This window comes from Macrosteles quadrilineatus, unplaced genomic scaffold (genome assembly GCF_028750875.1).
Source record: "Macrosteles quadrilineatus isolate MER2022 unplaced genomic scaffold, UCM_ALF_1.0 Scaffold_5__1_contigs__length_97177068, whole genome shotgun sequence".
Classification (NCBI taxonomy): Eukaryota; Metazoa; Arthropoda; class Insecta; order Hemiptera; family Cicadellidae; genus Macrosteles; species Macrosteles quadrilineatus.
Window position 1 is genome coordinate 50,622,474 of NW_026542598.1, and position 12,668 is coordinate 50,635,141.

A 12,668-nucleotide genomic window follows, 5' to 3' on the forward strand; every position below is an offset into this window, starting at 1 on the left:
ACGATACTAAATTAATTCCTGACTCAAATATTCAAATAAAATGTAAACATTTACGTAAGATAAAAAGAAGCTAGGAAAACAATATTGATGGTTCAAAAAATAGTATTAAATTCAAGCCCCTTTGAAAATTAATTACAGTAGAATACAAGTATATCTGTTTTTTTTTTAGTTTAAAATAAGACATGGTTAAATGTGTTGTAAAATTATTGTTTATAAAAATATATAAAAATAGCTTTTATAGATAAAAAATATACAATTTTTGCACACATATAAAAAAATGTGCAATTAATATTTGTTATGTTTTCACTTTATAAAACTTTTGGAACAGCTAATTTGTAGAGTAATAGCATAACAGACTTTAAGTAAAGTTAAAATCGTCCAAATACATGATAGCAAATACAATTTTTTTAACTAAAAATGCAAAATCTATGACAAATTCATTTAAAAAAGTATTGATTTAAAATAATTGGGATAATATATAATGTTTGACTATGGATACAATACTATACTTAATATCTAAAGTCAATGCTACAACTAACTTGTAAGTCTGCTTGTAGTTACCACGTTAAAATTGATCTTCTCTTTAGTTCTGTTAAAATATGTTGTCGAATACTATGAATAAGTACAAAGGTTACAGAAGTAATTTTTATATTATCTTAAATAAATTAACACAATCAAATAAACATATTTTAATCAATCCCATAAATAACAGAATAGTGTAGTAAAAACAGCTCTTTTGCAAAATATTTTCCTGACACTTTTTAATGAACACCCACCCATATAGGGGTTTTTTTTATAATGGTACCTAACTTTTACTTGATGTCAGCAGGAATAATTTTTAGTTGTGTGAATTTATTAGTTATATTTTTTTTATATTTTATTATGATGACACTTCTATTTTTGTACCATACTATTTAAGATGTTAATGAGTGAATAAAGAATTTGAATCAGGGGAAACAAATTTGTCCTTCAACCACACATTAAATTCAAAGAAGAGTATAAAAAATGAAGCTAACTCAAAGAGTTGAGAAGAATACAAACTAGAAGAATACATACTAAATTAAAAAACATAAAAAAATATATTTAGAAATTTTCCATATAAATTTTTCTTATAAATTAGCAGCAGAAATCAGAGAAATGTGATGGCACACATACATTACCTACAATATTTGTATACTTTATATGACAGTTAATACATTTCTTAATTTACGAATCTTAGGGAAATTTGATCACAAACGTTTAGCTTGGAAATTGTTTAAGTAGAACTTTTTCATACAGTTTGACTATTATAGTCAATTCTTGTCTGTTTCTCAAATTCGAAACTACATCTAACATTAATAAATTCTCTCTACACTAAAAGTATATATATTCCTAATACAAACTACTTTAAAATGTTAAGAAATTTTTAAAAAATCACACCAACCTCAACATACTTTTAATTTTACTTTATACATACAACACGCTAAAAGTTTGATAAATTATTAAAAGTATTTTAAAATATTATAATACTAACATAAAAATCAGGTATGTAAAAGGAAGGCCACAAAGTTGTTAGGCTGATTCAGTCTTAGCATTGTGGACAGGTTGTGCGACTTAAGTTTACAAACTACAAGACAAGCAAATAGTATTTAAAAATATAGCATCACACTTATTTGGTTTACGTTTTGTTTAAATGTACTAATACGCTTAACATACAAATAAAACAATGAATCTCAATACACAATTTGAAAATGACAAACATCAAACAATCAATATAAAATGCCACATTTTTTTTATAGAATAGCAGGCTTGCCAGGATAGAAATAGATCATTGTGCACAAGAAACAAATCTCTTTACACTAAACATATAAAATATAACATTTAACTATCACTTTTAAGCATTTTAAACAATGAAGGATTTAGTTTTTTGTGTCACAATGGACTCTTTCCCACTCAGGTAAGCATATCCTCCCGAAAATCCTTCAAAACTAGCGATCAATTAGATTTACTGTAGGCTACTGTTTAAACAGCAGTTTCAGAAATACTAAGTGTGATACTAATTGCAATATGGCAGGAAGAGTTTAAGTATATATCTCGACATGCTGTGCTACGCCAGCCACTTAAGTGTTGATGGGTTGTTGTTCTCCCAGGTTGGCTGCTTTCCTAGCCGCACTCAGGTTGGCAATAGCTGTCTGTCTCCACCGACCCTCGTCTCCGTGGATGTTCTGATCCTCGCAGACACACAGGAACAGTGTGTCTATCACTACCTACAACAAACACACAAGGCTGTAATTTTTGTTGAGTATTGTTTTAGATTTTTGAAATTATTTGCATAATTTATTGTTGCATGGGTTGAGCCAGACATAGTTTTGCACTTGGATATAGCACAATATTTAAAAAAGTTAATCTGATATTTTTTGCAACACGTTTATTGAATACAACTTATTGGTTTAATAAAATTCAGAAAGGTTTATAAAATACCTAGTATTTGAACATTTAAAAAGGAACAAAATTTCTGATATTTCAGGAATCATATTTAGGAAATACTAAATTTAGGCAATAAACGAAATAAAAATAGTAATTGTAATTCAGAAGTCAAAACTGTAGTCTAGTGGATTAGATTTCATCAATCTATCAACCAACAAAACCGATCATACTGTTCAACTATCAAGAGAAACATAAGAGCACAGGGTGTTTCAGTAAAGCGTAGCGGGCTATGCAGATTCAGATTCTACATGCAAAAATAGTTCAAAAATGTAGTGTATCTTTTTTTGATTTCGGCTTAGTTTAGCGGTAATCCGCCATTTTGTATTTTTTGAAAATAATTTATAACTCAAAAGCCCTTAGATATATGTTTCTGAAACTTGGTATACACTTTAAGTCTACAGCTAAAAACATTCTCCGAAAATATCTTTGATCAGGCTCATCGAATTTCAAAGTAGCGGCCACTTAAAGTCACATTCTATGAAAACCAGCTATTAAAATTTATTACAAATCGAATGACACTTTATTAGCGAAAAATCGCATATTAAATAAAAAAAAGTTCTATAACTTTTATAATGTTTTTGTCACTAGTTTCTATGGAATATAACTTTGTGAGTTTGAAATGACTGCCATTTTGATAACTACCTACTATTAATAATAAAAAGTTGCATAACTTTTTTTATTTATTAACCGTTTTTCACAAATAAAGTGTCATTCGATTTGTAATAAAAAGGGCTTAAAATATTGCGTTGCAAATTTTTTTATTGGGGATTTTCATGGAATTTGACTTTAAAAATTTTAAATGGCCACCATTTTGAAATTTGATGAGCCTGATCAAAGATATTTTCGGAGAATGTTTATAGCTGTAGAATTAAAGTGTATACCAAGTTTCATAAAAATATCTCTAAGGCCCCTATTAGACGAGGTAGCCTGGCGACGTCGCCAGCGACAGTAGCTGGCGACGCACTGGCCACCAAACCTAGTAGCCAGTTGAGTAGTTAGAATTTTACCGCCGTTACTCATTTTGTTGTGAGTGCTTGTCTTGCACTTGTACTTGTTGTGAGCGGTATGTTTACAGTGAATAATGAGTGATTATAAGTATCTTCTTATAAGTCTTCAGTATTCAACTTTGTGTCGGCCAACTTCTGACACTTTTTCATAAGTTCTTCTTGCTTTTTATTTGCTTCTTTCTTCTTTCTTTTGTTCACCTTTCGGAGGTTCTTCTTTTTTCTTCAATCTTCACATATCCCTTCGAATAAATCAGATGTAGACATTTTATCAACTGAATTGAACAATTCACCCACTCACAACACAACAGAACGCAAAAAAACAGTGAGCAAGTACCCCCGTGATATGAACTGACCGAGTGGCAACGTGATACTGGTGACCTAGTGTAATAAGCTCCATATGCTACAACGCAGCGTCGCCAATATGGGTAGCCAGTGGCGACGGGGCTCCGTAGCCAGTCGGTCGCCAAAGTGTGGCTGCGTCGCTGGCTACCCTCGTGTAATAACATCCATAAGAATCAATGACAAGCTGAGTAGCCAGTTTGGTCACTGGCGATGTCGCCAGGCTACCTCTTCTAATAGGGGCCTAAGGGCTTTTGAGTTGTAAATTATAAAAAAAAGCAAAATGGCGGATTACGGCTAAACTAAGCCGAAATCAAAAAAAGTTATATTACATTTTCGACTTATTTTTGCATGTAGAATTTGAATCTGCATAGCCCGCTACATTTTACTGAAACACCCTGTATAGCTTGAGAGCATAACTCAACCAAATAGCTTAAAGCTATAATTATACACCTAACTCATATTGTGACCTGGGAATAAAGTAAATAACCACTATGCTTGTGATTAAGTCCTGCAAATGAAATAGACAACTTGGTTTGATTAATTTTGCAAGGGATTTAATTATAATGTCTTTCTTTGGTGTGCAACTCATGAGGAGTTCTATGACAGAGCTAGGTGGGAGAGTGACAACAATATTAAACTGCAGACAGCTCTAGTAGAAGTTGATAAGATATATTCTAGTAAGTTGCTCAAATTAGGCGTTTTACTACTTTTTACATAAAGTTACTGTGAGTGACTCTACCAAAAACTTGTAAGAAAAGCTTAAGCCTACATCAAAGTATTTAAATTAACATCATCTAGTTTATTTACAAACCCCCCTCTTAAATAAACCACTTTCTAATCTAAAGTGAAATGTTTAACCATAGTTTTGTTCAGGATCCAGTCAAAATGCATTATCAACCATTACAAAATAATTGTAAAGTAAACAAATGTATGTACAAGTCTTCAGATTTGGAGAAGCAACCGTAACTCACCTCGTACAAACTAATGACACAGTGAGCGACGAAGTAAGCGAAAATGCAGACGACGAGTGTTGGAGCAGCATATAGATGCAAGTCGGGATCTTGCTTGAAGATGAACAGACCGATAACTCCAGTAATACACATGACTATCAGCTTGCCCAGGAACAGGATAAAGTCTCCAACACTATTCAGGGTAGCCAACCTCAGAGAATTGTTTACCAGGACATGCCAGGCCTACCAACACAAATAACAAAAACAAAACAGTATTAATACTATCAGTTAAGGTTCTAAGTACTAGATCATACTTCACAGGATCATTTCTGTAGTAATATCTTCATTTATAAATTATTTAACTACCAACCGTTACCAAGTAAACAAATAAGAATATTCATAATATTTCTCTAGTGGACTGAATTTAATCTATTTTTAAATTTAACAAACTGGGTAACTTTTTTACTTCCGTTGACTAGTTTTGAGTTTCGACCTCTAAGTAGTATTTTCAAAGGGGACGTTAAATTTAATTCATTGAATGTCGTCAATTTTCTTATTCAGAAGACGACATTCAATGAATGAAATTTAACCTTACGTTTTGAAAATGACTAGCCTACTTAGTTAGTAGTCAAAACTATCCAACGGTAGTTCGGCTGAGGAATAATGGACCTCAAGGTATGTAGCCTGTTACAATTGATTGACTGAAAAACAAAAATATATACGTCTAATAACACTTGTAATAATATATTTACACTTATACTGTTGACTCACAGGATGGTAAATACATATAAAAGTTGGTAAGTGGTGATCGATTTCGATGCTGATCAAGAAGTTATACAATTGATTACCAATTCTGGAAGGCTTTGACATGAATTAAAAGATTTTAATATGTTGAAGACATAAAAAGCTATCAATAAAATTAATTTAAAACAGAAAATCTTTTAATTATGGTTTAAAAGGATACCTTCATTTCATTTCATTTCATTTCATATAACTTTATTCATTAAAGTACAATACATAGATACAGGAATGGCGTCAAGAGTAATTTAATAAAACTAACTAACTAAAATACTCATCATTATCATGCATGGCATAATAACATACCATCAATATTAATAGCTTTTCAGATCAAATAAATTAAAACAAGCAGTGCAATATGAAAGTTTATACATGAAAATATCAAAATTAAAAATATAGATAAAACCTACCTTAGAGGTCTGCTAAAGGATATAGTATGATAAGTCCAACTTCGTTGAGTATTTTGTTCTTGACATTGTTATGAGTATTTCAAAATTTAGTTTAATGATATTATAGGGAATAGCTATCAATTGATTAATTGTTTCTCTATAGATCCAAAATTTAAATAATCAATAATTTTTTTTTTTTTAACCATACATAACTTTTATTGTACAGGGTTGGGCAAATGTGTGGATACCCCTAGTTAATTTTTTAATGGGCAACACCAGGAAAACTAAACTCCACATACCTTCATAAAAAATAAAACTGCACCTTTTGGACGGTATCCCAATTTTTCTCGGGACCCCAAATGGGGTATTTTGGGGGTAGCTCCAAAATTTTAAATGTAAAGCCCCATCGAGTGACACCTCATTTTAAAGGCCTTTATTAAAGAAGAATATCAGCGAAAACTAGAGGTCTCTATCTCAACCCAGTACGATATGGCAGTCATTTTAAATTTTCATCAGCCTGAGATAAACTTTTAATGAGGTTAAATTGTACGATGAATTTTCAAATGACCGCCATGTCGTACTGGGTTGAGATAGAGACCTCTAGTTTTGGCTGATATTCTTCTTTAATAAAGGCCTTTAAAATGAGGTGTCACTCAGTTGGGCTTTACTTTTAAAATTGTCGAGCTGCCCCCAAAATACCCCATTTCGGGGTCCGGGGCAAAATTGTGATACCGACCAAAAAGTGCATTTTTGTTTCTTATGAAGGTATGCGGAGTTTAGAACTCCTGGTATAACCCGCTAAAAAGTTAATATGGGATAGTGATGCCTACATTTACGTGGGTCCTCTCAGGCTGATAAAAATTTAAAATGACCACCACGTCGTACTCTGTTGAGATAGAGACCTCTAGTTTTCGCTGATATTATTTTTTAATAAAGGCCTTTAAAATGAGGTGTCACTCGATAAGGCTTTACATTTAAAATCTTGGAGCTACCCCCAAAAAACCCCATTTTGGGGTCCCGGGAAAAATTGGGATACCGTCCAAAAAGTGCAGTTTTATTTTTTATGAAGGTATGTGGAGTTTAGTTTTCCTGGTGTCGCCCATTAAAAAGTTAACTAGGGGTATCCACACATTTGCCCAACCCTGTATAAGAAAAGGTGAACAAGGAAGAAAATAAACTCTCAAGTCTTGACCAACTTGAAAATTTAAAATGCTATCGCATTGATATTAAATTGGCAACAGACATATTTTTAAGGGTTTTTTTTGAGGAATTATTGATTAAAAAATCATTCAATCTTATAAAAAAAGGATCAATATGGGAACTTATTCAAAATTCAAATTAAGTTCAACCGCATTGATAATTCACAAATATTAACTTTTCTAAATTTTACCTATAACTTATAGCGCAAAATTTATTTTACTTAAACTATTTTAGTTGAACCGACAGCATACCCTGGAAGCGGCTGGACAGAAGTTGATTCCCTGCATGGCGACCACAGTGTAAGCGTTGTGGTTTATGTAGCGTATGCAGTTCTCAAAAACATAGAGACAACAAGTACAACACTTGGCTAGGCACTGGGCCACCTCCGACTGCTCGTTCTTCTTCAACCTGTAATATTTATGTGTTGATCAAATGTAGTAAACCTTGAACAAGAAATATAAGACTCATCTGTCACCATTAAAAATTATCTGCTGGGTAGATGAGATGCCATAGTGCAGAGTCTTTTGATGGTTCAAAACCGAGTCCAGTTGTTCTTCATCATTTAGGCTTTTTCTTCATGGTTAAGTGATCAAGCTTACATTTTTTAAGTAGCCTAAGTCTGTGAGAAGATCTTTAACTGTTGATAGAACTAGACATTGCCAGTTTTAGAATTGAACCCCTGTTGATGAAGATCATTGATTTCTATTGAATACACCAAGTCAAGCTGATAGGATGACTTATCGTGAGCATTTAGCATATTCTTTATTACATCAACTATTTTAGTAACAAAAACCAAGGGAGGAATATAGTTTTAGCCCGTAGCACACTCTATGAGTAGCTCATTCAACAATATTCTTTAAAAATAAAATATATATATATACTACATAAAGTCCATTTAGATAGGAAGGCCAATTCATAGGTATGGTGTGCGGTTTTGTTGTGACTCACTTGGCGGAGATGTAGGACAGTATGAGGCGAGGCACCTTGAACAGTGTGATCAGTAGAGAGCCTAGAGCCATTGAGCCGAGGTGGTAACTGATGAGGTGACGGTACGCTGTCCACACTGGTGGCTTCGGATCCGTCTTGTCTCTGGAAAACCAGTTACTTAAAACAATTTTACCTACGACCGTTTTTTAAAGCAGCTGTTTCAGTTCAGTTCTTAGAATTGAAAAGTTTCCCATAGCCGAATTGTTTACAGAGGAATATTTATGATAAGCATTCTAAAGAACAGTGTAGATTTTAATACCTTGAGATGCATTTATTATGCACATATACATTTCCATCTAAGTTATGGAACAATTGTATAGGGAGGTAGTAATAAGAATAAGATGTTTTAACTGTTTTAAATTTAAAATATTAATTTAAAACTACCTATTAAACCTGTGTCCGTATAGAGAAATAGACTTCATAAATGATGTTAATCAAACCTTAGTTCTAAGACATTTCCTTGACTCTGCCATGCATGTAAACCAGTGTTATGGCAATAAAGTATTCTTATTCTTACTTTCATAACAGCATTTACTCATAACAACACGGGTAACGGACCAATGAGGTTCAAGGATTACTCATAACAACACGGATAACGGACCAATGAGGTTCAAGGATTGAGAGGGAAGAAGTAAAATTGTAATGATTCAAACGTCAACTAATCAGCTGTTCAGGCCAGTTTACTTGTTGAGTGGTGTAATAATTAGTGTTTGGCACAATGTTTTGTTGCATCACTGTCAGTGGCAATAAGAGGTTATAAACAAAAACATTACCTCTCTTAGAAGTTATGAGTATTGATTTTCAGTAATTAAAACACTGTCGTTGGTAAAGTAGTGTACGCAACTCGCCTAAATAGTGTTAACACTCACCAAGGCTCGTACGTTAAATTTTCTACTCGTGTTGTTGACACTATCTTTATGCAATCGTTGCGTAAACTACTATGAAAGATGTATCAATATATATTAGTTGAGACCCATTAATAAAAAAAAAAAATTCACTATGCCTACTTTGAACATTGATTTATTGAGAAAGAAGGGTGTTTTAATCTCTGTAAGGTAAACTCTCCACAGGTTTTTTCAAGACTGCAGTGAGAGGTACAGTAGACTCCCTCTTATCCGGACTCCTCGAAAACGAGGCCAATACGAATAACGGGTTTTCAGGTTAAACCGACGTCCCAAAAAAAAATTAAAATGGACCGTTTACTGTGATATATAACTTAAATTTAGGAGAGCATTGTATTTAAACACATGATCACTAGTCACAAATCTTTCCCACGAGAACAGTCGTTTCAGTACCGTCCACTTCCTACTAATCTAGTCCGGTTAAACCAATGTGCTGATAAAAATTGTCTGGATAAGAGGGAGTCTACTGTATTATTCTTTAAAAAGTGACTTGAATTAATTATAAGCCTAGCGTATTAAATATCTATATATTTAATACGCAGTTGTAACACTGTTTTCTCAGTAATTACTGGACCGATCTACAAGATTTATGTCTCAAATTAAAGGGGATAGTGTGTAGATTTGCCGAACTTCCTTAGAATTTACGTTTTTTCTAAGGGCTACGACCTACAGCCCTTTAAAGGTCGAGTCAATACAATTCTTATTGAAGAATATAATACATAGTTTATAAATTATTCGTCAGCTGCTTAATGTTTGTCAGACATTTGTTATTATTTTCATAACCTCACTTTCAGTATGCAATTATTAAACTTGGAGTTTCGGTTTATAAACACACGATTTTGATCAAGGAAAGTGTATTTGTTAACTTATTTTTGAAATGTTTTAGTTTTCCTTCAAAGTGATCTGAAGGAAAGTGGTAATTGAGTTTAAGTTTGAGTATGGAATGTGAAATAATACCCATAGTAGGAATGAAAACTTATTGTTTTGATCAATATAATTTATTCTTTACGGCCACCAGAATAATCATGGGGAAATCCGCTTGCAAGTTGTACATATAATTGCTAATGAGTGGGAAACATACAAACATTTTATAGTAGGTGACGAATCTTACTCAAGATCAGTGTTAGACGTTCAGTGGTACCAAACTTTACCTTCTCGAGATGGCGAGTACGCTGGGATACGTTGAACTACAATATATCAGTGAATTTCTTTTTCAAGTACACAGGGAAGTTGCTTGAGAACTAACTACAGATTAACTGGGACACAAAAATGTTTTAGTTTTCCTGCAAAGTTATCTGAAGGAAATTGGTAATTGAGTTTAAGTTTGAGTATGGAATGTGAAATAATACCCATAGTAGGGGACGAAAACTTATTGTTTTGATCAATATAATTTATTCTCTATAGCCACCTGAACAATCATAGAGAAATCCGCTTGCAAGTTGTACAGATAATTGCTAATGATTGGGAAACATACAAACATTTTATCGTAACTGATTAATCTTACTCAAGATCAGTGTTCGACGTCCAAATTTTACCTTCTCGAGATGGGGAGTACGCTGGGATATTTGGAACTAAAATTTATCAGTGAACTATACCCTAACTATATTTTTTCGAGTAGGCATACACAGGTATGTTGCTTGAGAAACTGTGACTTACGATTTCGGTTCTGGCGAAGAAGTATGTGACTTGATGTTTAATGGCAATGATGACTCGGGTTATTATAGCGTTATAAAACTTTATCATTAACCCCAGGATGTGAAAAGTACAAAAAGAAAAAGAAAAGGTAATCATCAACCGGGCGTAAAGAGACATACAGAACGAAAAAAAAACATGTAGAGAACCATCGAACTAAAAAGGTAAAGAGCAGTTATGGTGTTAAATGTGCTCTGGAAGTCCCTTCTAAAAAATAAAATTTTTTTTTAACTGGGGTCGTTAGATTGGATTTGTCAGTACTGCAAATCTATGAATTTTGAGTCAGAACAGACTAGGGGTGTGCGAAGCAGCAAAAAATTTTCGATTCGAAGCAACGATTCGATTCAAAAGATTTTCGATTCGATTCGATGCAACTCGATTCGAAGCAATACGGTATTTTTCTATTCATAATTGTCAATTGAGTGGATTAACAATAATTAAAATTTATCACATTTGTGTAATACAAATTTTTGTTGATGTGGTATTAGGCCTATTCATACTTGCATATGAATTTTAGGTGAAAAAATATTTATTTTCAATCATATGTATTAGAATAACTGCTGGAAATACCAGTGACCTGCTTTACTTGCCTATTTCATAATTTTTACTTGGAATTGGCTCAACTGCAAGAAAGAAGAAAATATTTTTTTTATCAAGACATTCATTCTCATTTTAATAACTGTTTCAATAACTAAATAGGTACCGGTAGCTAAATTACAACAAATTTGAATGGAACTTAATATAAAAAGACCATTAAGAAATAAATTTACATATCACAAGTTTAGGGCCTGTGGACCGGCTTCAGGACTGCAAGCAAGAAGAAAATAAAAATAATATGTTTCCACCATGCAACATGTATCATTCATTCCCTGCCTCCTAACCTCCTTAGTATAATAACCTCACACTTACATTATTTGTTACATCATCATAAATAAAGAATTATTAATGGCATCAGTAGGCCTACAGCTTTACATAGGCATTATTTTTATAGGGCCTAAAATAGTAATAGGCTAGAAGCAACATGTCAAGTGGAGAACTCATTGAAGAAAAGATATTGTGTAAACTAATTTCCTATAAAACTCAAATAACATCAACTCAACAGTAAATAACATACAAACATTGTTTATGGTATAATTAATAAGGACTAAAAAATGCATATCATGTCATACAGTAGTATAGACCTACCGGTACTGCAAGAGATTAAAATCCTATAAAACAACTGATTTTGATAGCTAATGAATGAAAAGAATTAAAAATCCATAAAATGAAGCTAAACAATATCACAACTAATTAGGTACCCGAAAAGTAACTCTTAAATAATATATAGAAGATTAAAATAATATTAAATCAAGAGACAAGAAAGTTAAATGCTATCTTCTAGTGCCCTTGGCAACACAGGTCAATGTTTTTAAACTACCCTCAATGTTTTTGGAACAGCAGGGCCTTTTTCTCTTAAGGAAGGGTAGTAGTATGTCAACAAAAACAATGAATCAGTCTCACCAGCCAGGCCCGGGCAACGATGTGTGAATTCAAGGTCATAGACCCTCCCCCTCCCCTCTTACACCACCCGGTTGCTACCCAGTTGCTTCAATTGCTGACAAAATGCAAGTGATGAAACAAGGAAGTAGAGACAAAGAAATATATTTCTTTATTCAAAAACACAAAACTGTTAGAGATTATTTTCAAAGAAATTAATTCAATGTAATTTGTGAGTTGTAAATATTGTATTGGATCTTAGAAATATATTTTTTTAACCCTATTTAACCAAGATACAGATCTGTTCACTATATCATATATTTCTTTTGTTTATAATTTATTATGTAAAATACTAAAATATATTTTTAATTAGGTATTGAATGAACAATAAATGATTATACTAGTATTTCTGGATAAATAGTCTTTCTATTCTTTTGACTTTGTTTTCTTTGCACTGTT

The 12,668-nt window shown here is 32.6% G+C and overlaps 1 protein-coding gene and 1 pseudogene across 2 annotated transcripts in view; one reads left to right on the forward strand and one right to left on the reverse strand.

Moving 5' to 3' along the window:
• Positions 1-235: 235 nt before the first annotated feature.
• LOC128994334 (choline transporter-like 1) overlaps positions 236-12,668 on the reverse strand; it is a 37,090-nt gene continuing 24,657 nt past the window's right edge. For both annotated transcript variants that reach the window (XM_054418798.1, XM_054418797.1), the window contains exons 12-15: positions 8,101-8,241; positions 7,404-7,560; positions 4,787-5,008; positions 236-2,246 (exon numbers count right to left, since the gene is read on the reverse strand). In XM_054418798.1, the coding sequence (XP_054274773.1) occupies positions 2,100-2,246; positions 4,787-5,008; positions 7,404-7,560; positions 8,101-8,241 (667 nt within the window). In that variant the 3' untranslated portion in view covers positions 236-2,099. The remainder of the gene's footprint in view (positions 2,247-4,786; positions 5,009-7,403; positions 7,561-8,100; positions 8,242-12,668) is intronic.
• Positions 5,070-5,146, forward strand: LOC128996062 (small nucleolar RNA U3; annotated as a pseudogene).